Consider the following 26,530-nt stretch of genomic DNA (forward strand, 5'->3'; position numbering starts at 1 on the left):
ATTGACTGAGCAGTAAGGGTGTTTTTCCCCATTTTAGCATACCACACGCCTCCTGTGCCGTGTGTTTCCAAAGCAATTTAAAAATAGTCATAACAACAGTCCTCTATTTTTTCCCCTCTACTTCAGAGGATCTGGGCAAACTTGATCTGAATAATTAAAAACCTCCCCTGCACAGTCCCAGGACACATCCCATAGTTACGTAATTATTGAACCCAGAAAAAGCATCCATCTGGCCAGCTCAAAATACTGCCTGTTCCAACCAACACCACCCCCAGAGCCATGCTGCTTGTTACCATCTCTGCACTGCTCTACTTTTGCTACCTCAGCTCTGCCTGAAGGTATAAAAGGTCCCTGGGGAGAGCAGATCACTGCTCAGGCTGTGCATCTGCCCACCTCCCAGGCCACATGTCTCCAGCACTGATACATCCCACAGCCTGCTAGTCCAACACAATTTTTGCTGGCAGCAGCTATATGTGAATGCTCCAAAGAGCCCCTGTCAGTGTCTCTCCTGAATTTTAATTAATGGATACCTCTCAACAGATATTTGCAGAACAAAAAAAAAAAAAAATCATGGAATAAGATCTGTGCCCTCATCAAATATAGCCTTTGTCCAGTTCAACAAGTCTGAAGGCAACAGGAAAATTAGTATTATTATATATAGGTTACCACACACACTAGCTAAATAAAGTTCAGCTACATCTGCCAGAAAGAGCCCTGGGGCACAAGAAAACTGAATGAAAAATTGACCAAAACTACTTTTCATCAGAGGAGAAAAAGGCCCCTTCAATCTATGATGCTTTTCCTGGCCATCCTGCTGCCCTCCACAATACATACCAGTTCCAGTGACCCCTCCAAACCCTTTAAGATATTTCACTTCTTCAGGCACAAATCAACCCCTCTCTAAGCATCTGCACCCTGCAGTTTGGCTTTGACACCACAGGCTGATGCCTTCACTATCACCACCTACTCCTGGACTTGGCCAAAGGACTTGCAACATTTGGCAGCTCTCAGGTTTACTGTCAAGCAGAGGGAACAAAATGCTACTGAGTCATTCCAGGCCCGTGCCCCCTGGAAAGTCAGCACTGTCAGCAAAGCCTCTCCACTCAAAGCACACAAACACTGTCACAGTTTCACACCATGCTGCAGTTTTCAATCAGCAAGCACTTGGAGTAAAAATAGATACTTTGCAGCTTAACCAGATACTACAGTATGAACAAGATTAAGAGTTTGTAGACCATGTGGCAGCAAAGGAAGGCTGAGAACTGCTGTTTACTCTCCGTAAACAGAGAGGGAGGATATTTAATGACTTCAATATAATTTGTACTTCTTATATAAGAAGTTCTCAGCTATAAGGTGACAGTGATGCCAAAGCACACTGTAGCAGAAAAGGGATCTGACAAACTGTTCACCACATGATTTCTTCATTCTTTCCTCCCTGGCTACAGGAGCTGGGTCTCAGAGGCAGGACACTGCAGTAGGTTGACACAGGGAGCTGCTGTTCTCATGTTCCTAGAAAGGCTTTCTTTCATCAACAAAACATTTTCTCTCATCACACCAGGAGCAATGAAGTAAAGTGAGAGCCAGAAGCCAGTGATAAACATGGCAGTAGCAAATATGGAGGAACAGACTAGAGACGGGAGGGAGGAGACTAGTTTTGTACCTCCTTGGTCCATCTGCCATTAACTGATGTCCATTCATCTTGGTTGACAGTAGTCTACATGACTAGGAGGCAAATCTTGTTGTATTTCCCTAAAGATGACAAATCAAAAAATGCTGAAACCAGCCAGAAACCTGAACTTGGGGCAAATCCAGATGAACCCAGGACACTCACTCTGCACAGGCTCTTTAAGTTTTTGGGCGTGTCTAAGCTGCAGCAGGACAAGACTCCAAGACTCACCATGCTGAAGAACAGAGTAACTGTCAGTCAAAATACCGACAGTGTTGTTTGGTTTTTTTTACAAAGCAGGAGCAGTGGCTGTCAGAAATTAAACAGTATCAATGCAGCTCTCCTGAAGCAGAGGGACTGCTGACAACAGACTGATAAGCGTCATTGAAGTACCCACAACAGGCAGGAGAGATACAGCTGTTTGCTTACCAGCCTGCACTGCTGAAATTCACTGAGATAGTGGTGAGAAACTGCAATCATGTATGAAAAGCATTTCTCAGAGGCCTTTGAAAACCTTGCTTCCACCTTCTAAACACAGCAGTGTGAAATGTGGGCACTGGAAGCAGACACAGTTGTCTATGACTGAAGGTAGAAGAGCCTGACAGCTGACTTGCATGTAAACTCTGCTGCAACAAGGGAGAAAGTCATGATTACAGGCTGAATTATTCCTGTCTGTTTTCTCTGGAATTGTTCTGGCTAATTCTGTTTTGTGGTGGTTATTATAAGGTATTCTAACACTGATAGATGTGCAGGCCAGCTGCAGCAGAGGGAAAGAGCTGTCCAGAAGCAGTAAGACCCAAACATCTGCAGAGGAACTGGCCAGCAGCCAATATGCCTGTATCAGTCCCAGGGCAAAGTCTTTCTCAGCAAAGGCACCCAGCATCCACAGACAGAGCTTCTGCCTCAGCTGCTCTTCAATTATAAGCCAGAAGGGATCCCACAGAGCTGCTGCAGCCAGTTCCACACTCCCAGTTGTGTAGTGTTGGCACTGACTGCTCTGGCTCCAGTCACCCACAGAAGGGATTAGCTATTCCACAGCATGTCACGGATCAGCTGCTATTCCCCAGTTTTTAGTACCAAAATAAGCTGAAGTCATTCTAGGATTCAAGGTCATGTTTTCACACAAGCTTGCCATTTGCTGGCAGCACATGAAGCAGTAAAGCACCAGAGTGGCAGGAGGGAACTGCTAATGCCCTGAAACACCTCTGAAGGACAGACACATCTGGGCCAAGGATGGTTACCCCTCTGCAGGCCCACTGTGAAGGCTGAGAGGACTGGATGATGCACAGATGTCATTGCACAAATGCCTATCATAAAGCTTAGCACAAGGAAAAGTAGCACAGGATGACGGCACTGATTTGTGAGGCTCCTGTATCCACACAGTGGTCTGTCAGTAAAGGAGGAAGGAAAAAGCTTTTCACCCTCCAATTAGACCACTTTACAGCAAGGAAGGAAAAAGCCCTCACCCTGAGATGATGCTAAGGAAAGGGAGATGATGCAGAGCTGCAGGTTGGCAGCTCAGAGGACACAGTAGAACCACTTCTCTCCCACTTCCACTGTCATACTTTTAGGACTCCAAAGCAGAGCTAAGACTTGTCGAGAGACAGGCCTGCTCCAGCCGAAGTTCTACCTGGGGATCAGCAGAGGTGTGCAGAAGTCACATGGATCAGAGCTCAAACCTCCATACCCACCAAGAGGCTGAATCAGCTGTGCTGTCTGGGATGACACAGCCCCAAGCAAAACACAGCATCACTGCAACCATGCAAGGAATAAGAAGGGTGACCAGCCCACTCTGCCTGCACAAAGACAGCCAGGAACAGGGCAGGAGACAGAAACCTGTTCGGGAAGGTGCACAGGATGCTCATTTGGAGACAGTCTTTGTGGATGAATGATGAAGGCACAATAAAGTTTATTTTTGGCAGCACAAAATCAGCAGAAATGTTGGCGCAGGAGCAGAGTCACAGTCCCATAACCAAGCAGCATTTGCTTCTTGGGCAGTAGAGCCTCAGCCTGGAGAAGATGCTTCTCAGGCATAACCAGATTAAACACCAAGAGTGTGGTAAGTTCCAGCACAGAATTCATAAGCAGCAGTAACAAAAGAGCCAACACAGGAGTAATATTTACAGTTCCCACACCATCAGTCCTTTGCCCTGCCCTGAAATGTCACTCTCCCCTCCTCTGAAATGCCTGCACTTCAAAGCATCTAGGCAGAGACAAGTGCAAAGCCTTCTGCAACAGGCTTGACTTTCATCTCCCATAGCCCTTTCCAGACCAGAGATGAGCCCTGTTAATGCTGCCCACCACAGTCAGGTTGGCAGTCTGTGGTGGGATGCTGGGGACAGGAATGTCTATTATGCAGGTTCAAAGGGGTCATCTGTGAAATGGATGGGACAGTCCCTGTTCTCTGCAGACCTGTCAACCCCTACATAGCCTCATCACCAAATTATACTCCACCCACAGCAAACTAGAAGACTGCAACCAGAGCAGCAAGGCTGCAAACACCAGGCTCTTCTGATCTGATCCACATGGTCACTCAACAGCCACTCTAATTGTGGGTCACAATTAGCACAAGACAATGGATTTTCATTGTCCTTCTAAGAGAAATATGCCACTGCCAGCACTGGTGACCTACAGGTTGGCTTCAAAATGGGGAGCAAAGCTGTGACTGTCCAGGACCATGCACGTGTGGGGAACTGGAAGGTAACACCAGGGGAGTATTACTACATGTTCACCTTACTCTTGGGCTTTTTCCCAGCATCTGCTTCTGGCTGCTTGGAAATAAAGGACACTGGGCTAAGCAGGAGCTCTGAGGGCACAAAGGACATTCCTATTTGTAGCAAGGACAGGTCATCCTAACAAATGGGAGAGTGTGAAATAGAAGGAACATAAGGGCAAAGCCTGAGTATGGAAAGCAAAGAGCTGGGAAAACCTGGGCCTTGGCACTATCCTGCAGAGGACCAAGACTGCAATGCTAACAACAGCACTACCATCTTTCTTGGCACAGTGGTGGAGGGAAGGCCCTTTCCTTTAACCAGCACACATCTCCTTCACCACAATGAAACACCACAAAAATTGGGTACAGAATGCTGGAAAAAACTCTTTAAGAAACTGCAGAGATCTTCCTTGAGATCTGCAGGTGTCTCTTGTCAGCATTATGAAACAAAACAGGAACAACTCAAAACGTGTTTTAAGGCATCTACAAGAAGTGACACAGATCATTAATGGCATGTTCAAGACCTGGAGGGCTCACACTGTTGGACTGAAACATCCCTTCCTGTGCATTCCCCACTTACAGCTGTAATAACCTGAACAACTTTAAAACCAGACACCACTTCCCCTGAGCACTGGGTATGGAGAGCAGCCAGGCAATGGGGGGCCAGTGCAAATCCTGTAATGGGATTCCCAGGGCTGTGGGAACAGCAGCTCTGGCTCACCCTGTGTGTGAGTCTGCATGTCCCGGGCCAGCTCCATCGGCAGCACGGAGTTCACCAGCGTTGAGATAACGGCAGCATCCAAGTTGCACATGGCTCCAAAGCACTTCAACAGCAGCAGGCGCAGTGGCACCCTGTGTTCCTGCAAAACCAATTTGTTAGATCAAACCACATCCTAGAGGAGGGCTCACTCTGAGGCAGGGACACTTCTACAAGTTCCTGTTGCTGGGAACTTCCCAGGCTGACATGAACCCAGAAGCTCTAAAAGTTAAAAACAGTACAAGAATCACTTTACAATAATGTTCACAATTGGGCTGGCTATGGGTTGTTGGCACATGTCAGCAGAGGGCATGTGGCAGCCAGAGCTCAGATCTCAGACGTCCCACATCATCCACTAAATCTGGTAACACACCAACAACACATACATGTCTCCAGCAAAGAGACTGAGTGTGCTGGGTAGCCAGGATTCTCTGAGCATACTAAGGTTTTGTGAACACTGCTCTGATTAAAGTTTCCTGACAAGGTAACATTTGCAAGCTCTCTTCAGAAAGTTTTGGGACGTGCAAGGATTCCAGCAAAGATGATACTCAGCCTGCACCTCCCATGCAGGACCTCTGATGCTCAGGTAACCTGCATACTCCATCCTCAGCCAACAACTCCAAGGTTCAGAGAACCTGGCACATGGGAGCCAAGCCCTGGCACTGGGCATGACAGCAGCCAGGACAAGACATCCACCTGCTCCCTACCTGGTCAGGCCTCCTTGAAATAGTGGTCAGAGAAGAGCAGGCAGTCAAAGTCAGCAGACTCTGTTATGCCCAGCCTGCCTTCCCACTACTCTCAGCTATGCTGCAGCCCCCAGATGCTGAGACCTGGGTTCAGACACAGACGTGCCAGATGAAAGCAAAATGCCACGAGACTTGATGTGCTGTAGTTGGGGACTTAGGGACAAGATGGGGACAAGTCTTTTATTCCCACAGAGTCCTAGAACAGAACATTCCAGGAAGGAGAGGGGCAAAGCACTACTACATAGGTGTTTAAGGCAAACCTTCCATTTTTTCCTCTAAATACTGATTTCCTTCCTCACTCCCAAGGCTTCTACTCACTACCTACTTTCCTAAGCAAAGTTATTTACTAATGCACAGTGCATCAATTAAAAGAAGAGCAATCACAGCCTGTCAGATCTCCCAAGGCATCCTCTGAAATCTTTCCTCTAGATATCAGTGATGCCAGTGATGTCCTCAATGGGCCAGTTACAGCAGCAACCTTTATCCTTGCCAACTGCTAGCTACTGCTTCAAACTCTACAGCTTCCTCTGCTCCTTCACACAACGTTCATGCATAACATAGACATTAGCCAGCACTCAAAAGGGATATGCTGCAATTTCAGTGAGACCACAGAACTGCCCTATCCAAGGGAAACATCCTACATACATTCATTGTACCAACCCTGCTCTTTTGCATCTTCAGGGAAATCTTAAAAAGAGATTTGGTGCATTCTGCCACCTTACCATCTGGTAGTACGCCACAAGGGACAACACAGATTCAAACTCATTCTTCTTGCACATTTTCTTGCAAACTTCTGGGTCTGCATCTGTCTGGAAGAAGGAATGGACAGGTAACCCAGTGACACATCAAAGCAGAAGGTGACTGCTGCAGAGACCTCGAGGGAGTCCACTTGCTTTCAGATCTCAGTAGCCCAAATATCTCACAAAGAAACTGAAGGCAGAGCACAGAAACAGGTCAAGAACCATCACCCTTCACCATCAAAGGGGATTCTTGAGAAACACCTCTGCCATAGAGCACATCTTGGGCTGAAAATATCTAAAACATGACCCAAACAGCACCTGATTGAGAGCATCACAGAGTTACACAGAGGAGCACTAGCACTGCTCCCATCCTGAGAAGTACATCTCCTCCCACCCCTGTTTTGAGGAAATGGTTGCACAAAACCCCACTCAGCTTTGCCCTGCAGGCCACAGCAAGGCAGCACAGGCTGTATGCAGAGTGACAAAGACCCTGGCATTTATTAAAGAAAATTTACCTGTTCTGTTTATGTCAGAACTGGAGAAGACTCTAATATAGTGCCAGAGCAAACCCCACACTAGTACTCCTAACACAGACCATGTCACTGCACTGAGGGCAGTTCCCAAATCATCCCCAGACACAGATGGCCTTGCACACACAAGTGAGATTGCTGGGACAGTAATTCCACTGCTGCTCACCATGGGCATGTTCCTCTCCTATATGCAGAGATATGTGAGATGATTTATACTTTCTCACAAAAACAGCTTTAAAGCTCACTTTCAAGGCAACCAAAGAATATTCTTTGCATTTAATGAGCTTAACCCCACAGGTACCTCCCAGCAACAGAGAATATCTTAAGTAGAACATGTTGTAAATGGGCAGCAACCCTCACCAGAGACTTCCAGGTTTTCTGTGGGAGGTTGGGTTTTATGGAGGAGACAGTTTATATCCTCTTGTGATAGGTAAATACCAAAACTACCATGAACAGCTCAGTAACACTTTACAGGACAGCTTTGTAAGGTGGAATGGAGTGTAAAACAGCTCAAGTGCACTGCAGAGCCCACAGAGAAAGGTAGGGCATACTGACAGTAAAGGATGCACATGAAACCTGTGCCCCCCAAAACAGCAGATCCAGTGGCAACACAGGGGTGAAGGAGGTCAAAAAAAGGAACTTCACCAGCTCTGTCTGCTCTGCTCTGCCTGTAAAGAGAGGGATTTACTCACCAGGATGCGAAGCAGCTCCTCCAGGTAGCAGCAGATGACATTCTCATCCTCATAGAGCGCCCAGCTGCGCTGCTGAGCATCATCCTTGTGCCTGGCCAGATCTGCAAAGATCACCTCCAGCCGCTGCTCGTCGTGGCAGATCTGGCCCGAGGGCAGCCCCGCACTCAGGTTCTGCACGACAGCAAAACCACTGGTTAGTGGGGCCCTGACAGCTGGCTGTTGTTTGGGTGCCTGTTTCCTGCAATCTTGTCTCACAACTGGCAGCTGACCTCATTCAGTCAAGAGCTGGAACTACAAAACCAGTAAGTTTATGACACATTATTTCAGATCCCATACTTCTGGAGCCTCTACCCTCTGTAGACTCTGGAAATCTTCCTGAGAATGGGAAAAGCCAAACCATCCTGGTATGAGCCAGGATCACTGCCAGACAGCAGCTGAGCACCCCCAGTAAAACAGACATGTCCTGGACAGCAGACCACCACACTGCACAGCTACCTCAAGGCAGGAGAAGCTCCCTCTGCTGCCCACTCCCTCCAGCCTGAAAGGGGCAGATCTGCCCTGAATTCTTGGCTCAAGAGCAGGGACTTGTATGGTGCTCTCCATGCCAGCTGCTCTAGGCCTGGATCTTCTGCAGCAAGAACAGGAACCAATTCATCATGGGCTGCTTTGGTTTTGCTTCACTCTAAACAGCAGAGCTCTACTGTTTGCCACAGCTCTGAAGTGTGTAGCCACTCAGTAAATCTTACCGCATACATTCCTTTCTCAAACTGCTGTCAACTGCATCCTCACCATTTCTGCCTCATACACAGTCCTTGCCATGAAGGTCTCACTCTTCAGTTGCCTTTCCTTTGCTGTTCCTCTCCTTCAAGAAAGAGGACAGTGGTGAGGGAGCATTTAAGGCACCCGAACAGCTGCTGTGCTTTGGGATTTAGGATAAGCCTCTAGGACCTAAGTATATCACATGAATCACTTGGTTTCCTGAAAACAAGGCAAGAAGATGGGCGGTTCAGTACAAGGAAGTGAGCTGATCACAGGTGATAAGCCCAGGAACCATTAAGAGAGGTAAAGACTAATTTGTGAAAGAGCTTAAATTATATACACAAGGGTTTGGCAGCAGTGACAACAAGCAGGAGATCAGTGAGGTGGAAGAGAACCAAGCTGAGAAATTCAAACAACAGGGAAAATCCACTCACTGAGACCAAATTCTTAAAAATTTTTGAAGGCTGTCTTACCACATGCAGCAACAAGTCATGATCACTCAGTGAGAAAAGGCCTTTATAACTTACCAGCCAGGCCTTCTCCTGGAATCTCAGAGAAGACTTAGACCTTCCAGCAGGCTGGCTGTGCAGGCAGGGACAGAAAGCCTTTAGGGAGATTTCACTTTGGGAGCAGAGCAGATGGATTTTGTATGGAGACACAAGTCTGTCTTGTGCCAGTTGTGACACCAGCACGTGGATGGCCAAGTGCAGGAGCTGCACCCTTCCTGCCTATCTCCCACCCTCCAGCCCCCTCTGGGGAAACCACTCCATGCTTAACAGTAATGTCTTGCCTGCTTTATTAGAGACAGAATTGTTAGTCATTTCCTTTGGGGTATGAATTAATTTAGGACTTCAAGCCCATGCTTCAGTTATAAAAGAAAGTTTTCTTGTTGCTGCTTCTTACATAATTTTTGTCAGGCAGATGATGAAGGAAGAAGCATGAAGGTTTTACACAAGCCTCTGTACTCTCCTGAAATTTTGGGAAGCTGTGGGTGGCCTAGCAGAAAATCAGGTAGCCAGCTGTGAGAGAGCACAACAGCTTTCAGGAGCTGAGTACAGGCATAAGAATTTCCCTGTGATGGTGATTTATCAGAAGCAAACACATTAAGAGACTCACTTCATCTTGTCATCCCCTGCTTCTCCTTAGGAGGACCTACAGGACTGCAGTGTCACCTGTGTGCCCTCAAGTATCCCAGCTGCTTGGGAGAAGGTTATCCATTACTGCCTTACTCACATCCTCCTCACTGCAGCACTGCAGGGCCAATCCTATCTCAATCTACTGCTGGGACTTTTCGGATGATCATTTTAATGAGTATTCATTTTAATGATCATTCTATTCAGCCTCTTACCACTAATCTACTTTCTCCAATCCTTCATCTGCAGCCCTTAATGACTCCGCTGAGCATCAAGGCTGGATGAGATCAATCCAATAACAAGCTCTTCCATCTGACCATGTATCTCAGTGCACTTCCAGCACCATTCTCAGCCCTCCCTTCACCAGGGTCAGGTCCCTGCTTATTAAACATCCTGGCAGCAGCATAATCATATGGTCATTTCCAGGAATCTGCTGGAGACCCCATAAGCAGAAGGAGGTTTCAGTATTTCTAACAATGCCACTTTGCATTGTCTTGCTGCTTCAAATAGCTCCCTGCCCCCAGCCCAGCAGAACAAGCTGCTACAGGGATTTCATTCTTCCTGAGTAGCCCAAAACCATTTTGGGAACTTTATCATACACACATTGGTCAGAGGTGGCCACACCTGCCATGAAAACCCAGCTGCTGTCCTGGCCATCTCTTCTTTTCCCACTCCCATGCCTCACTCCCCCCCACCCCACCAGGAAGTGCAGTGGATCACCAGGACTATGGGTACACACATCTTCCCTCCATATAAGCCCCAAAATCACATAGCAGGTTTTCAGACACATTTCATGGGGACTGCCCTGCGAATTCCTCCATCCTCTGGGTAGCAAACCATTCCCACATTATCCACAGAAACCAGACAGCTAACACTGGTCCCAACACATACAGACTGCCAGGCTCCTCAGCAGCTGCTAAATGAGATGAAACATGGTGCAAGAGAGATGCCTGACTTCAGCTGAGCCAAATGTTCCAGGGCAGGCCTTTCACACACACGCTCCTTCAGCAGCAGGTCTGCTCCCAGCTGACACAGCCACATCCAGGGCAGGTCAGCTCTGCAGGGAGGCAGTGTCAGCCATGCACACCTGTGGGTGTCACAGGGAGAGAGCAGCACTTGGCTTCAACCCCCACGTTAGCTGTGCCTCAGGAAGGTCTCTGCAGCCTTCACTGTTCAGGAATAGGACCATCTACAGCTGAGCCAGGATGGCTGCATGCAAAGACTGCCACAGACCTCCAAAGGCTCTACCAGAAACTACCAAGGAAAAGGCCTGCCTAGGCACTAATGCATTCCTCCTGCCCTCCAGATTTTTGCTACACTATTTCACTGAGGAGTCCTCCTAACAGCCCAGCCAAAGCACTCAGCCTTGAAAGCACTCACCCTGCTGACCATGCCTTGTCTCTGGCAAGGATGGGAACAGAGCTCCTCTGGGGAGAAGCTCAGCCCAGAGCAGCCTTTTGTGTCTTGTCAAAAGCAAGTGTCCTTTAAACAAAGCTGAATCAATGAATGAACAGGAAAGCAGCTTCAGGGGAAAGAGAGGGTTTCAGCTACATTAGCCATGAGGTTTATCAGCGCTTGTTGAGGACAACAGGTGCTGGTGATGGGCAGCTGGGAGCAGGTCACAGCTCAGCACTATGAGAGGAACCCCCTCCAGGAACACATCACCTCCCACACCAATTTTCTGACTTGTTCCTCCATCTCTGACACATCCAAGAATAGTCTGACCCCCACTCAGCAGCCTGGCCTCAACTAGAAGACCAATCTACATTACACATCTTTGTCAGCAGTTTTCAAGCTTAATTTAAAGTCAACCAGAAGATGGGTCTGAGTCACAACTACAACACAGCAATGCAATTTTAATAAAAAGCAGGTAAGTGGTTTCTGAGTTCTCAGTCTCAAGGTGCAACTAGCTTGAGCATTGGTTGTCTCACACTAAATTTAATAAACCTGCAAAACTCAACCTCCTTAGACACAACATCTACAGTATATGACATCCCTTCCTCTCAGAACATAAAGAGATAATCCAACAGAGCTGAAGGTAATCACGTATCACCAAAACCTGCTGATCCAAGTGATTCTCTAGAAGCCCAAAGACCAGGGAGCATCTTTATGTATGTCCAAATGTCCAACAAGTTCCCATGAAAGCCAGCACCAGTTTAGACAGTCACTGAAATGCTGCCTTTGAAAAGAGGTTTCAGTCCCTCTGCGTCTTACCCAGTCACTGTGACATTTAACAGGAGCTAGCTCATGGACAAGAAGAGGGACCATTTCCAAGGCCAGGCCAAATGCTGAGACAGGGAAGCCAACCTGGCAGGTTTGCTCCTGCAGATCAGGGTTCCCCAAATATATGGTACCTCTGAAGTATCTTTTCTAAGGTGTGAGCTCCTCAGCACCCTCCTTGTCTCTGCTGTTCCCCCAGCTTAGTCTAACATTACCTCTCAAAAAGCAGCAGCAGGATGCTGTCCCAACATCTTTCATTCTCTAAAAAACACCACGGGCCTGTACAGACTCCATGCTGGAGGAGAAGCAAGGTAAATAAGATGAAATACTATTCAACCTTCAGAAGGCACTGGGGATAGAAGTGAGGTAATGGATTCTGGAATTGATTTAGTAAACCTGTGATCTGACTTTAAATTAAGATTAGAATAGGAATAGAAAGGCTATAACTAATTAAAGAATATGATACAAAAGGTTGAAGCAGATATGGTATCTACTATGAGCAGACCAAAGCTTTAAATCAAAGCTGATATCTCACTGTGATTTAGGGAGTCAAAGAAAAACCTTGAAAAATATGCAAGAGATGAGCTGCCCATGTATTTGCATGGACTGGGGAGTAGAGGGATATCAGAAGCTACAAATTAAAGAAAAAATTTCTTGACCTAGAACTGACAACTCAGCAACAATTCCACACAGAAACCCCTGAGACTGTGGAAGGATTTGATTTAATGAACAACACAAAGTCAACAATAATAATTTGTATCACTAAACCACACTAGTGAAGCTACAGCAGTGCAGCTACCCTAAAAGCACGTGAGCACCCTTCCAGCTGTTAGAGCTGGTCTTCTACATCAGGTGAGCAATCTCACCTGGGACAAGGCCCCACATATCAGCAGAGCTGTATCATCTGCGTGGGACACTGAGAAAACATGCACACCAGATCCACAACATTCACACCTGAGCACAGTGCAAGCCCATCCAGGCTCTCCTGAAATCAGTACTGCTCAAGATAAGTATGCTGAGGTATTATGAGATGGGACAGAATCTTCTGCTGTGTCTCCATACATTAATGGTCATTTAAAAATCACACAGATGTCCTAGATGACAGATATCATATCAGTTACCAGAACATCCATACTCCTCCCTGCACCAGCATCACTTTTTCCCATCCTTCTCAGGCTGGTCTGCAGCAATGCCTATGAAATTGATGCTTTCAAATCTCCTCTGCAGAAACCTGGCACTAAATAACTTCCGTGGAATTAAGCTTATTGTATCCTGAGTACAGGTATTCATGATAAAAATAATATTCAAATCTTGGACAAGATGCAAATATCAGAAAATTGAACTTCTCAGCGTGCAAGATAGAGACAGAACATTTGCTTGAAACAGCTAAATTTTTTTGCTGAATCTACATCACATATTGACAGGGCATTGTTATTGGAGAAGGAAGCAATTAACCACTGGGTTATGGCCACAAACAGATTTGATGACTGCTTACAGGGCCCTCTGTTCAGTGCAAAGAGTCAACCAGATTATGATTTGAATGTCATTAGTTCTCCATATTTAAATGCTTCTGAACAGTTCATTATAATCTTGCCATTAGCAATGGAATTCCAATCTCAGAAGTTTATGTGATGCACATTCCTCAGGGCTGCACTGAGCAAGTGGGAGCTGAAATTTATTATCCCTCCAGCTAAAGCAGAGGGTGGCCAGGTGCACTTCACCATTTCAATGATTGATTCAGAAGGAGAAATATAGGATTATTTTGACATAAGGTTTATTTAGAACAAGCTCAAGATAATTCTTCAAGGTTATGTTGTACATCTGCAGCTCACCTGGGGAATAAACTCACCTGTTTTCCACTTCTGTGTTAACAGTACTAGGACCTGGCTTAAACCCCTTAAACCCCTGGCTGGACATTTACCCCCAACTAGCACCTTTCCATTTGGGATCTCACTGCATTTCCCATCCCAAACACCAGGAGCTCACTGACCTCACACCACCTTGTCCCTGATGCTCAGAGCAGGTGTGCAGCAGTCCCCGCTCCAGCCTGGCACACATTACCTTACTCTCCACCACGGAGATGAGGATCTGCTCCATGATGCTGCTGGTGGCGGGGACGGAGCTCTGGATGTGGCCGATGACAATGCCGATGGCCACGCGGGACAGCTCGTAGCTCAGGTGGGTGTTCCTGCGCACCAGCTCGATCAGTTCGGCGCCAATGGTCTTGGGCACGGAGGCCACCAGCCCACTGGGCTCTGCTGGCAGCGCCTCCACCCCAGCTGCCTTCTTATCCTCCAGGCAGAGGCTGCTGAAGGCATCCAGGCTGGCAGGGGGGGCCGGGGCAGTTTTCTTTACCTGAGAAGTCTTCTCCCCATCCACATTGTGGGACCTCTGGGTCCCCGCTTCAGCCGGCGGTGCTGGGGCGACCCTCTTGGACTGGGGAGATTTGCTGGTATCCTTTGGGGAAGTGCCATAGCGGGAATGGGTGACGGAGCCGCTGTCCAAATTGCGTGTGATGGTGGTGTGGACGCTGCGGCTCGGGACGGGGGGCGGGGTGTTGGCAGGGCTGGAGGTGCCTGTGGGCACAGCGCTCTCGGATACAGAAGAAGCAGTGTACAACGTATCCAGGGATGTTGTGCTTATAGAGGAGGCACTAGAGGCTGACCCAGGAATAATTTCAACAGCATCTGAAAGGGAACAATTAAACATGCCTTAGCAACAGCATCAAAGGAAAAGAGAAAAAACCCAAATTGCTACAGCACAGTCCATTAAAAGGCTCATTGTGCATTCGACCAGAGCAGTTTAACTCCTCTTCCTGCCTCACTTATCTCAAAGCAAAATTGTACCAGTTCTCTCTGGAGCATTCCCACACAATCACCTCTTTAGAAATGGGAAAGCTACTCTGCTGAGATGAATACCTTTCAAAGGGCTTAGTGTTTTACACAGGGGAAGGGGGGGAGAGATGGACAGAACTAAGGGACAGAAAAGTCTTTTCCCCCTGGGTTAGGCTTTTTCTGCATTAAGGACATAAGCCCTCACTTTTGAAAGATGGTGCCTCGAAATTCCAAGACACAGAAGGCTTCACACACAAACCTGCACCTCCCTCTTGCACAGACCTCATGGTTAGCACTGACAGTTGAGGAAACATTTGCTGATAACCTCTTTAGTCCCTCCCTTTCAACACTCTCCACCATTTGATCACGAGCCCTGCAGCCCTGCTAGCACCCAGTGATTTCACTAGCCCCCACACTATCTGCTCTACTGTACTTTTCCCCCTATCTCTAGTTTTGCCTAGCTCTAGTAGTGGGAGTCCCACCTTCCAAGGGAAAAAAATCCACAACAAGCAAAGAGATATTAAGATTTATTTTCCTTTAACCTGGTCTTATATATAATTTTGCTAAGTCTTATCCATTAGTTTGTAGTGGGCAGAAATATATCTGAGTTCTTCTGATTATGAAAACAATTCCTTGGACAAACAGTGGGCTAGCTGGAGCTTCCCAAGAGCAGCTGGTGTTAGTGCTGGAAGAGAAGGAGCTGCACCCCATGGGAAGCTCAGCTCTCATAGAAGGCAGTTAGTCACACACACACATGCCCAAAGGAAGGAGCAGTGGGACTGATGTGAAATGCCTTTGCTGCCCTTCTACAGGCAACTCCAACCCTTCCTGCTCCATCAGTGCTTCGAGCCCTCCACTAGTCCATCCACCACTCCTCCCAAAGTACACACCAGCTAGGCAGAAAAACTGGGCCCTTCACTCCCACACAGGTTCAGCATCCCTCTTTTTCCTCCTCCTCACAGAGGATCATCCATGAATCACAGCTCCCCCTATGCTTCATTAAATCAAAATAATGAGTTGAAGGAAACTGACCTTTGCAAACTCCCATTACTCCAGTGAAAAATGGCTCAATACCATTAAGTACCATTAAGGAAGCTGGTCCCAGGTCTCAATTACCTGCAAGTGAATAGCTCTGCCCTGCTCCACATAAGGGGACACAAGTGGGCTTGAGATGGGCTGAGTGTCACCAACAGCATCACTGTCACAGCACAGCAGAGCACCTGGGCAAGCTGGCAGCATCTCAGAAGGATAAGCACTGCTCTGTCACCCCAACCACGCTGAAGATGGAGAAGCTCCAGCCCTGACCCCACTGTCCTGCTCTCAAGTGTTTCTCACTAGCTGCTCCTCTGTGGGCAGCACATAGGCAGATGTGTCCCTGGTATTATTACTAATCCTTACGGGCACCAGCCACTGAATTAATGGAAATCCAACCACTGTACAAAGAAAGTGTTCAACAGATTGGGAATCAAAAACAAGACTTGAGACTGCATTAAAAGCCAGTGAGTTCCCATGGTGAAGTATCACACACTGCACTGCGAGGGAACGCTCCCTCTCCCTTATTGGGAGACAGCCATGGTGTCTGTGGGAGAAAAAGGACCTTAAACCACTGACATTGTGCACCAGCCAGACTAGCTACATGAGCAGGGAGAGAGCTGCTCCTTGGAGAGCACTATAATTTCCAGGGCCACAGACACTGAAGGAGCAGGGGGATGCTGTAGCATCCATCCACAAGCTGCTCAGACCCTTCCAAATCAGAAGAGGATTGAAGAAGCACTAGTCCCCAGCTCAAGACCACTAGCATTAAAACCTACAGGAATCTAGGCTATATATATTTAATAGATATATTTGTAAGGATATAAACCATATAAGAATTCAGAGAACGGGTAAGGATGCTCATCTAAGGACAAAGCAGAAGCATTCAGGCCTCATGGCTGTTACACCACCCAGTCTGTTTCATGCCCAAGACCTGGAGAGCAGTTTGTCCTTACTTTTAATGGGAGCAGCAATCTGTGTGTTCTTGCGCTTCTCTGGAGGTGGGGGGGTGACAGGAGCAGCACGACGAGCCTGTGGTGGGATCTACAAGGAAAGATTTCAGAGCAATCAAAGGAGGTTGACAATAAAGATATTCTCTTTCACAAAGGTATCTTTCTCACATGCATGTGTAGATTTGTCCTTACATCTCTCTTGTCATTTGGGGCAGCTTTCTCAGGAGGACAGATGCTAATAGGCAGCCCCTAGAAGAACAAAGCAGGACTCAAACTGACTTCATCCCCTCCCTGTGACAGGCAAAGCAGCCCTTGTTTAATTGCTGTGTTCAGCAGCACACGGCACATATGTCGTGTAGACCTGTCAAGCATTTACTCCTCCTTTATTCCAAATGCAATCCCACACACTTACCATGTCTCCACATTACCCTCAATAGCTCCACAGAGGCTGCAAACAGAGTGCATATTTACACACTCTTCTGGAGAGATCCATTACAGCAGCTACAAATACCCTTGCAGAAAGGCAAAGCAAGGACTGGAAATGTGTAACTGCCTTTTCCATGCTTGCAAAGCTATTTCTGCTCATGCAGGGAGAAAATAGGGTTTGACCCTCTGTGCAATACTATGCTGCCTATAGCAAGATGCACTGGGAAAAGCTTTGCCAGGGAGTTGCATTAACTCTCCACATCTGAGGTTTCTCGTGCAAGTCTCTTCTAGAATTGCCAAGCCAGCAGTGTACAAGCCCCAGACCCAGATTCCTACACCCATCTTTTCCTGTCAGATCTAAAAACCATGATCACCAACATCACATTCATTCACAATTACCTCAGTGAGGTGCAGCCTCAGGGTTAGCCTCTAATCAGTAGGGCATCACTGACACAGCAGTCAAGCTAGTTGGGAGAACATTGCATCAATACACCAGTCCCCACAGCCCAGCAGCTCAGGACCAGGAGACTCTGCTTGGGACCTCTTGGGACTGCTGGGATTCAGAGCCTGCTGCCTCAAATGTGCCTCTGCTTTTATGGGATACTGCAATCACTGTCTATGGCCAAACCTCCCAGGGGAGCACAGGAAGGGAAAGGAGGTAGGTGATGGTCTGAATTCCTTGGGTAACCTGGCTTTCAACCATTTGGAATCTACAATGACATTCAGTCCATCACAAATGAAAAATTTCCAGGTTTGTTTAGCCCTGGAAGAGAAGCTTCTTTGTGCCCTGTCATTGCTGAATAAACCTATATAAACACCACACAGGACACAGAGCTCTGTCATCCCACAGTGAAAATCTGAGACAGGCCCCTGAAAGGTCTCTATCTTATGCAGCTCAATAGAAGGAGAATGAAAAATGTATTTTTTTTCCCCCAGATCCAGGAAGGGCAAAAACTTTATCTGAAATGGGAGCAAGGATATTCCTGTAAATAAAACACCTTCAAAAGCCACCTCAAATATTCAAGACTCAATGCCAAAAGCTGACCGTGTGCTCACAGCTCATGTCTAGATCCACTAGACAAGTGAAGACAGCAGTTTGCACAAAGACTTTTAAAAAAAGATCTCTTAGTTCCTTTCCCGCCCAATACCAAATACATCCAACCTTATACCATGTCATTTAAAAAAGTCACTTATTTACAAGCACCTTCAGCTGGTGAATTAGCATGAGACACTGCTGCAGACTCCCTGCCTGCATTCTTGGCTCTTGTCAATCCACCCAACATTGTTCTCTGGGTGGAATGCTATCTGATACTTGCATGCAGCTTCAAAAATGATCTGTGTTGGTCCAAAAAGAGACTGCACAGCTGAGAGAGGTCAAGCAGATCAGGAGGGGTCTCTGCATTGCCATGGTTGGCAGGCTGGCCCCAAATCCAGAAAGCTCAGCTGTGCTAAAAGCAGAGCCCTGTCTGCAGGGTGATGGGGCTGACAGCACGAGTCAGAGCTGCTTGGCACAGCACAGCCACGATTACTGAGGCAGTGGGATTTAGCAGACAGGCAGGCTCAGAGCTTAGCGCAGATGCGTGACATTGTTTGGAGATAGCGAGGGTTGGGTCATTCTGGAGTATTTCCATGGCTTCATTAGCTCTTCCAAATTTACCACACAAGTTTAACACAGTTATTACAGGCTAGTGCTTAAATTAAAGATGTACACATAATGGTAGCTCAGCCCCTGCCAGTTTAGACAGCCACACACGACAGTACAAGCGGCTGCGAGAAGAACATGAAGCACCACAGGAATTGCCTGGTGCTTGCCCAAGCCGCATGGTCAGGAGGTGTAAGGTGTAATTGATGGCCATCCCCCCCTCCACCCCACATCCTAGCCACTGCTTGGGGCCAACAGGAGGATGTACAACACCAAAACCCCCAAAGGGAAACCCCCCTCCTCTGTGCAGCTGCCATGTACAAGGTGAACATGCAGGAGTCCTTGAAGTTCAGATCTCACCTGTCCAAAGGGGAAAAGATGAGGGGCCTTACCAAAGGTTTAGAGAGAACCAACTGCACTTGTGTGGAAAGCCTCCCTTTCCCCAGGCCTCTATTAGGGCACTGTGAACTTCCCCAAACCTGCAGATTTTACACATCTGCTGCCTGTCCTTTACCCTTTTGCAAGGACTGATAGCAGGCTGTGCTCCCTGCGCTGCTCACAGACAAGAGCTGTCTCAACCACAATGCTCCCATTCCCTTCACAGCCAAACAGGCAGAGAACATCACACTCTGACTCCTGGGAACAATGTTATTACAGTAGTACCCTTTAAGCAAAATAATAAAACGGTAAATCAAATGAACAATCTCCCACCCACTACCTCCTCCAGGAAAACTCTGCCAAGCCAGACACACTGGTCTGTAGCAAAGGTTTCTGGAGATGAGCATCACAAACTCATTGAGCATGCACAAATGTAGCAGACTGACTAAAATACTCCACAAGCCCAACCTCCACCCTTGGCAGCTGGTATGGCAGCAGCCCCAGCCTCCCACCTTATGCTGACTCTAAAAGCTGAAGCACAAATGCCCTCACCAACTACTGCAGCCAGTTCAGTCCTGGGAGAAAAACCAATGAGAGGAAACCTCAAATTTTGCTTAGGTTTTCAGATGTGAACACTGAATGCAACTGAAAATCCCAAGCAATGAAAAGCTCATGCCAAGACCTCTGCTCCTTTGGACCTAGTGGGAAAGTTTAGATTTCAGTTGGTCTCCTCTTAGGCTCCTGCATAACCAGTGGAAGAAAGCAATGCTGCTTCCTCCACTTTGTATTTTCAAAGCACTCAGGAAATCCACCGAGCAGTTAAAATCTCAAGGAGTCCTTTCAGCAGAGGGCTAAGCTGGAAGCCCTTCAACTGCATCCTCAGTGCCACCCAGACAGAAACAGTTCTTTGTCAGCCAAGGAAATTCATCTTCCTCCTTTTTGGCAAGCAACCAAACCACAGACCAGATGAAGACAGGGAATTAGCGTGGAGAATGGGCTATAAGGTGCTCCATTTGCTCAGCCCATAATGCACAGGCTTGAGAATGGAGCTAGTTTGACTGCCAAAGAACAAAAATGAATACTGAGAAGAAAAATGGGGTTTGTAGGAATTGCTGTGTTCAGCCAGAGTAAGCCAGAGCTACCTTTCATCTCCCCAAACTCACAGTTCTTCAAGTGTAAAACAAGCCTCATCTGCTGGGGGTGACAGCAGATCAGTGTCTTATAAACACAATACCTCCCAACACTCAGTCCAGAGAGATGAAGAAAAATTACTGTGTATGTGTTCATCTGTAGGAGAAATAAAAAAATCTCCATGTTCATCCTTGCTTGGCGCCTTTAGCCCTAACATCCAGCTACACCTACACAGGAAAATCTGGCACATCATTCATCCCCAACAGGCACAGCCTCATCCTGGGCTGCTACTTTGAAGCCTCACTGACGCCACACTATAACCTTGGAACTGGGTGTCGCTGAGATAAAAAAAGATCTGCTTTAAATATTATTTCCTGCAATTTGCCTCTAATTCATCATGATAAGCAACCTTCAGACAAAGCAGGATCTCTGGGGTGTTTTTGGGTTTTTGTTTTGAGTAGTTATAAATAGGCAGCCACAGCAGATAAAATGCTTAAGGACCGATGTGCAGACATAACAAGGGGGAAATGAAGCAGTGCTGAGTGCTCAGAGGGAGCTCTACTGCTCATGTCAAAACTGCTTTTCAAAGCATTTTCCAGGGAGCCTGCAACTCTTTTAGAAAGTTGCCAAGAGATAGTCACACAGTATAGAGTGGATTTCACATGTTACCATAAAACCATGGACCCTCAAGGATTCCAAAAAGCATGACAAATGTAAACAGCAGAGGAACTGCCCCAGATTTCTTAGACACATCAACACTTTACACTGCAGTAATCCCAGGTCAGCAGCACAAACACCTGAATGTAACTTCAGCTGCAAAGCCATTTTATCCAACAGGACATGTCACAGCACCAAAGGAGGAAGCTAGCAGGTGTCCAGGCACTGGTACCTGATAGAGACCCTCCTCGTCCCCCTCGAACTCGGTGTTGGGCAGGCTGTGGTGCCGCTCGTAGCCGGTCCGGCACACCCCGTTGGGCTGCCGGGACACGTCCAGGTGGTGGTCACTGGAGGACTGCGTCATCACCGTCCCCTGCGGCGTGGGAGAGTGGCTTTTACGGGACACCGTCTCCTTCCGGTGATGGATCAGCTTTCTGAAAAGGAATGATGACATCAGGAAGAGCAAAGCTCAAGGGAGTGACCAGGCTGTGACATTTAAATTATTTTTTAATGATTTATTGCATTTGGGCTATATATACCAGAACTGGCTGCATTACTCTGAACACTAACTCCAGCTTCATTAACAACTAAGGAAGCACTTCTGGGGGAGGAAGGAAGAGTCTTTGCAAGAGCACATAATTTATTCATCAGTTCACTGGAGAAAAATGCCTCTTCCTCGGGGGAGAGTCACATATTGCACTGCAAGCTTCAGAAATTGCCTGCACTTTAGAATTGCTGTTCAACCAAGATTAAACCAGCACGCCTCAGTACAGAATCTGAGGTGTCAGAGAAAACAAAAATTCTCTTCACAAGCAAGTATTTGAGAACATACTAAAGACCTTGTGTCACAAGCCAAAAACCTCTACAATTCCTGGCTGATAATGCAGAAAAAAAGCAGCCAGAAAGGTTTTGGATTTCTCCTCCAAGCCTACAGTGTGGCTGAGAATCTCCTCTTCTTGGCATTCACAGAGACAGAGGAGCAAGGCCAAAGCTCTGCTTTGCTGGACATAGTTGTCAGGAGGAGCAGCAGCAGCTCAAACACCGGGAAGTTCTCTGAGTGCAGCACTTTGCAGCACAGGGGCTCAAACCAATGACACTCAATATCCCCCAAGGACAGGAAGACACTGTGACCACCCTCCATCTGTCAGCTCTCCCAGAGGCCCATCATACTTACTGAAGGACATCTCTCTGCTCCAGGTTGTATTTCCCCCCATTCTTCATGGCTGCATTGTGCACAGCCTCAATGGCACGGTCAATGGACTGCAGAACCACATCCTGCTCCAGCACCTGCGAAACAACACTCAACACATTACTCTGCCCTTCAGCTGAGGTTCTTTGGCACCAGAGGTTATTGCAGGAGAAACCACAGTACAGTAAACTCCCAGAGTTTATGTTTGGGAAAGAAAGTCACTGTTACAAGCACCAAAGTCCAATGATCCCTACAGGGAGACCAAAGACAAAGTTTCAGGACCATGCAGCAGCCTCGTACTTTATCACTCCTTCAGTTAAAAACTTTTTCCTAACATCCAACCTATATTTCCCTTGGTGCAGCTTAAGACTGTGACCTCTTGTTCTGTCAGTCCTGCCTGGAGAAAGAGACCAAACCCCACCTGACCACAGCCACCTTTCAGGGAGTTACAGAGAGTGATAAGGTCACCCCTGAGTCTCTTTTTGCCCTGGGTAAACAATCTCAGCTCCCTCAGCCCCTCACCAGCCATGTTGCCTCCTCTGGATGTGCTCAGTGTCTCAATGTCCTTCCTGAACCGAGGAAGCACTCAAGGTGTGGCCTCACCAGTGCCCAGTACAGGGGCAGAATGACCTCCCAGCTCCTGCTGGCCACACCATTCCTGACACAGGCCAGGTTCATTGGCCTTCTTGGCCACCAGGACACACTGCTGGCTCATGTCCAGCTGCTGTCCAGCAATGCCCCCAGGTCCTTTCTGCCTGGGCACTGTCCAGCCACACCATCCCCAGACCATAATGCTGCAGGGGGTTATTGTGGCCAAAATGCCACAAGGACTCTGCACTTGGACTCATTAAATCTCCACCCAAGTTATCACATTTATTCCTCCCGTCAGCCAGTTTAGCACTTGTTACTGCAGTTAAAATAAACAGCAACCTCGAAAGAAGAAATACCAAAGACACCACTCCTTGAGCTCAGAGAGGAGGGTGGGAGGGGACCAGAAAGATAAAGCAGGTTTCTACACTTATGACACTCTAAAAGGTTTGTTTATCAACAGTTGACATGCCTTCAGCAGAAAAGACCTTTACAGGGCTGAGTCTCTGACCCACAGGTCTCCCATGAGCTGCCCCTGGTGCCAGCATCATCCATTCAGTCCCACTGCTCCAGCCTCAGCCCATGCACAAGAGAAGGAGGGGAATGCTCATACTCCAGTGCTTACTGCAGTGTTTGAACACTAAACTCCTCTTTCACTTGCTTTGGCCCCCCACTCCCTGCATCAGAGCTACTGTTTTATCCAGCCAAGCAGCGGCTGGATTCTCATCAAGGATGCACTTTAATTGGCCTTAAGGGGCTGCAGAGCACAGAAGGGAAGCCCTCCCCACTAGGGCCAAGAGTGCCTGCCTCCATAACATTGGCATGCAGTTTTCTGATAACATGCTATGTATTATTTATATCCTGGTTAATTGCTTAACCAAATGTGAATTAACAGCTACCGCAGACTGTGGGGAAAAAAACAAGGTGTGGATGAGAGGCCTCTTCTGCAATTTTCAGCTTTGAAAATTTTCAGAGGGATTTTTTTGTTGGTTTGTTTTCCCAAGAAAGATAGATAGAGAAGAAAGCATCTGGGGAAAACTTTAAAAATAAAACCAAATTTCTTAAAGTATCAGGTCAAGAACAAAACCAACACTCAGAACTCAACTTTGGGATGAAGCCTCCAAGCAGCCCCAGGTGGCCAAGGGATATGGCCTAAGGGAGCATTTCACCACCTCTAACTACAGAACTAAGGAAATGGAGCAAAGTGTATTTGAACACATTCCAAGGAGGGTTAGGGAAACCGCAAGTTATTTCAGCAAATTCACCTCATTTTCTGAGAATATAAAATTACAGCAAGCTGCATGCTCTCTCTGGGAAAGAGGAGCAGAAGTCTCCAGCACTGCTGTCTCCACGGGAATGCCAATGTTGCTGTGAGTGCTACAGACCCCTGCCCTCTGCACACCCCACCTGTCCTCCTGCACTCCCACATGAATCCCCCCTTAGTCCCATCCTCCCCAGTCCTCCCTGCTTTCACCCACATGGGTTTAAAACCTTTCTCAGTCTGATCATCCCAGGGAAGACAACAGTACAGAGCACTAAATCCTACTGAACACCCTCTTCCAGAGGGCACATCAGCATAGTCCACAGGAATCCATCCACAGGCTGGAATCATAGAATGGTTTGGGTTGGAAGGGATCTTTTAAATTTTCTAGTTCCAACCCCCCACCATAAGAGACACTTTATAATTTGATATGGTTTTAGGTTTGGGCAACAACAGTTATTATGCCCAAAGCACATCATAACTCCAGTTTCCTGCCTTCTGACTCTTGCCAGAGTGCTGGTCATTAGACAGGGAGGATTTGGAAGAAAAGCTGATAAATCATAAATTCCTGTGCAAGATGAATCACGAGTTATTATGTCTTTCTCAAACACGTAACTGCAAGCTCTTACATCAGTGCCAGTCTGTGGCATGCAGGAAGAAAGTCCCTTTCAGTTATCATGTACATACAGGCTCTTCTGCATCTGTCTCTAGGCATCAGTTGAATTGACAACATAATTGCATATTTTTCCTGCTTGACCCCTGGAGACTTTACTTACTTGATCCTGATGTACTGGAATGTGCTCCAAGACAGGGGTGAATGGGAAGGGAAAGAGATCTTTTGATGGTTGGAGAAATTCAGATTTTTTCAGCCTATGTTTTATATAACTGTCACCTTTCTGGCATTTTGCTACAATCTCTGCTATGGAAATAAATTGTGGGGGGAAACTAAGCCTTCCTCTTTGAATGCCAGAAGTGCCAGGACTTGCAGAGTTTTCCAGTCTTGTTCTTTTCTCTGGGCTCTGACTCTGCTCCTTATTCTGGCAGCTCTTGGCAAACCTGATTAACCGCAAAGAGAGTTTTGTGGCAGGATCTTCATCCCACATCCATGTTTTTGCCAACTCAATCAAAACAAAGATGGGCTGAGATTAGCACCTTGCACTCTTCCCAGCACCCTGGAAATTTAAAAATTAGTTGCATTTTTGATCATAATTAATATAGAGGCTTTCTTATAGACTTATGCTAATTGTGTGCAAGTGATTTTGGATCTGTGCTGAATATCAGTAAGCAAACGACAGTTGCAGTTTTTTGGGTTACCAAACTGACAACTACACGAAGTCTGGCAAAACCCCTTCTATTGGGCTTTTTTTTCAACCTCAAATGCTAATATGTCAAAAGTCTTGGTATACTTCAAGCATTGCCTTGCAGTATGTTTCCTTCCACCTCGATACATCCTGGTTCATAATCCTGACTTTTCATCAAAGCAAAGGTTATTTACTGTTTTCTTTTTCAGTGTAGATGGTAACTTCAGTGTGTGTATGTATATACATTTTATGTTTATGTATGTATCAATAGAAATGAAAATTTTCCTGCACAGATGCCATATTGATCATGCCAGATACTGACTTGACTTGACAAGTGTATGCAAAAATGATGCTGAACAGGTGATCCTAAAGAGAGAGGCAGCTCTGTTGTCTGGCAGCTGTTCACCTGGGGTAGGCTGAGCCAGGGAAGTCCCCTGAAGCACTGAGAGCAGTAACAAGTAAAGCAGCAGAGAAAGATATGTAAGTATGTGTTGATTGTTTTATTTTAAAATTTTCTGTCTCTGCTTCCATCCTTTTAGACTGTTTTGGTGTGAGACACATATTCTGGTTACTGGAGAGTGCAAAATTATGAGGGGAAAGAATCAGTGGTCATCGTGGCCAGTAAACAGGGTCTGAGCATGGCTGGAGAGCCCTAGGACGAAGCATTTCCACCTCAGGAAGTCCAAGCACTCAGTGCTGGGTTGCATGCATTCTGTTGTCTCTCAGTCTGTCTCTGCCCCTTCTCCCTGACTCTGAGCCTTCCTGCTCTGGGAGAGAAATTGGTTGAGGTTTGGTTGCTGTGCATCCATCCCTCCGCTGCCTTTGGGGTTCTATTTGCTCCAAATACCTCTGGTACCGTCCCTAGTTTGTGAATCTCTTTGCCAGGAGCTCTGGCTTTTGCTTTAGCGTGATTTGCACAGCTTAAGCCCTTTCCCTGGCTCTCCTTTCTTTTCATTTCCCATTTGTGCTGGCTGTCTGCTCGAGCGGCTGCTGTCAGCACACAGTGGAAAAACACCGATCCGAGAGAAACGCACCATAGCGTATCAGCAGGAATTCCTGGGCTGCTTCTGGGCTGCCTCTTTGTCACAGGAGCTCAGCCATGTCTTTGTTTTCTTGCCAGCGAGGCAGAGATGCTGCAGGTTTGTTTGGAGCTTTACTCATCTCATTTGCTCAGTAACCAGG

At 47.1% G+C, this 26,530-nt stretch overlaps 1 protein-coding gene across 1 annotated transcript in view; it reads right to left on the reverse strand.

The window, feature by feature from the left end:
• NCKIPSD (NCK interacting protein with SH3 domain) overlaps positions 1 to 26,530 on the reverse strand; it is a 48,623-nt gene that overhangs the window by 7,384 nt on the left and 14,709 nt on the right. The window contains exons 2-8 of the mRNA XM_056501427.1: positions 22,184 to 22,296; positions 21,242 to 21,443; positions 16,779 to 16,866; positions 14,018 to 14,643; positions 7,845 to 8,015; positions 6,605 to 6,691; positions 5,101 to 5,239 (exon numbers count right to left, since the gene is read on the reverse strand). Coding sequence (XP_056357402.1) covers positions 5,101 to 5,239; positions 6,605 to 6,691; positions 7,845 to 8,015; positions 14,018 to 14,643; positions 16,779 to 16,866; positions 21,242 to 21,443; positions 22,184 to 22,296 — 1,426 coding nt within the window. The remainder of the gene's footprint in view (positions 1 to 5,100; positions 5,240 to 6,604; positions 6,692 to 7,844; positions 8,016 to 14,017; positions 14,644 to 16,778; positions 16,867 to 21,241; positions 21,444 to 22,183; positions 22,297 to 26,530) is intronic.

Source organism: Oenanthe melanoleuca, chromosome 12 (genome assembly GCF_029582105.1).
Source record: "Oenanthe melanoleuca isolate GR-GAL-2019-014 chromosome 12, OMel1.0, whole genome shotgun sequence".
Taxonomy (NCBI): domain Eukaryota; kingdom Metazoa; phylum Chordata; class Aves; order Passeriformes; family Muscicapidae; genus Oenanthe; species Oenanthe melanoleuca.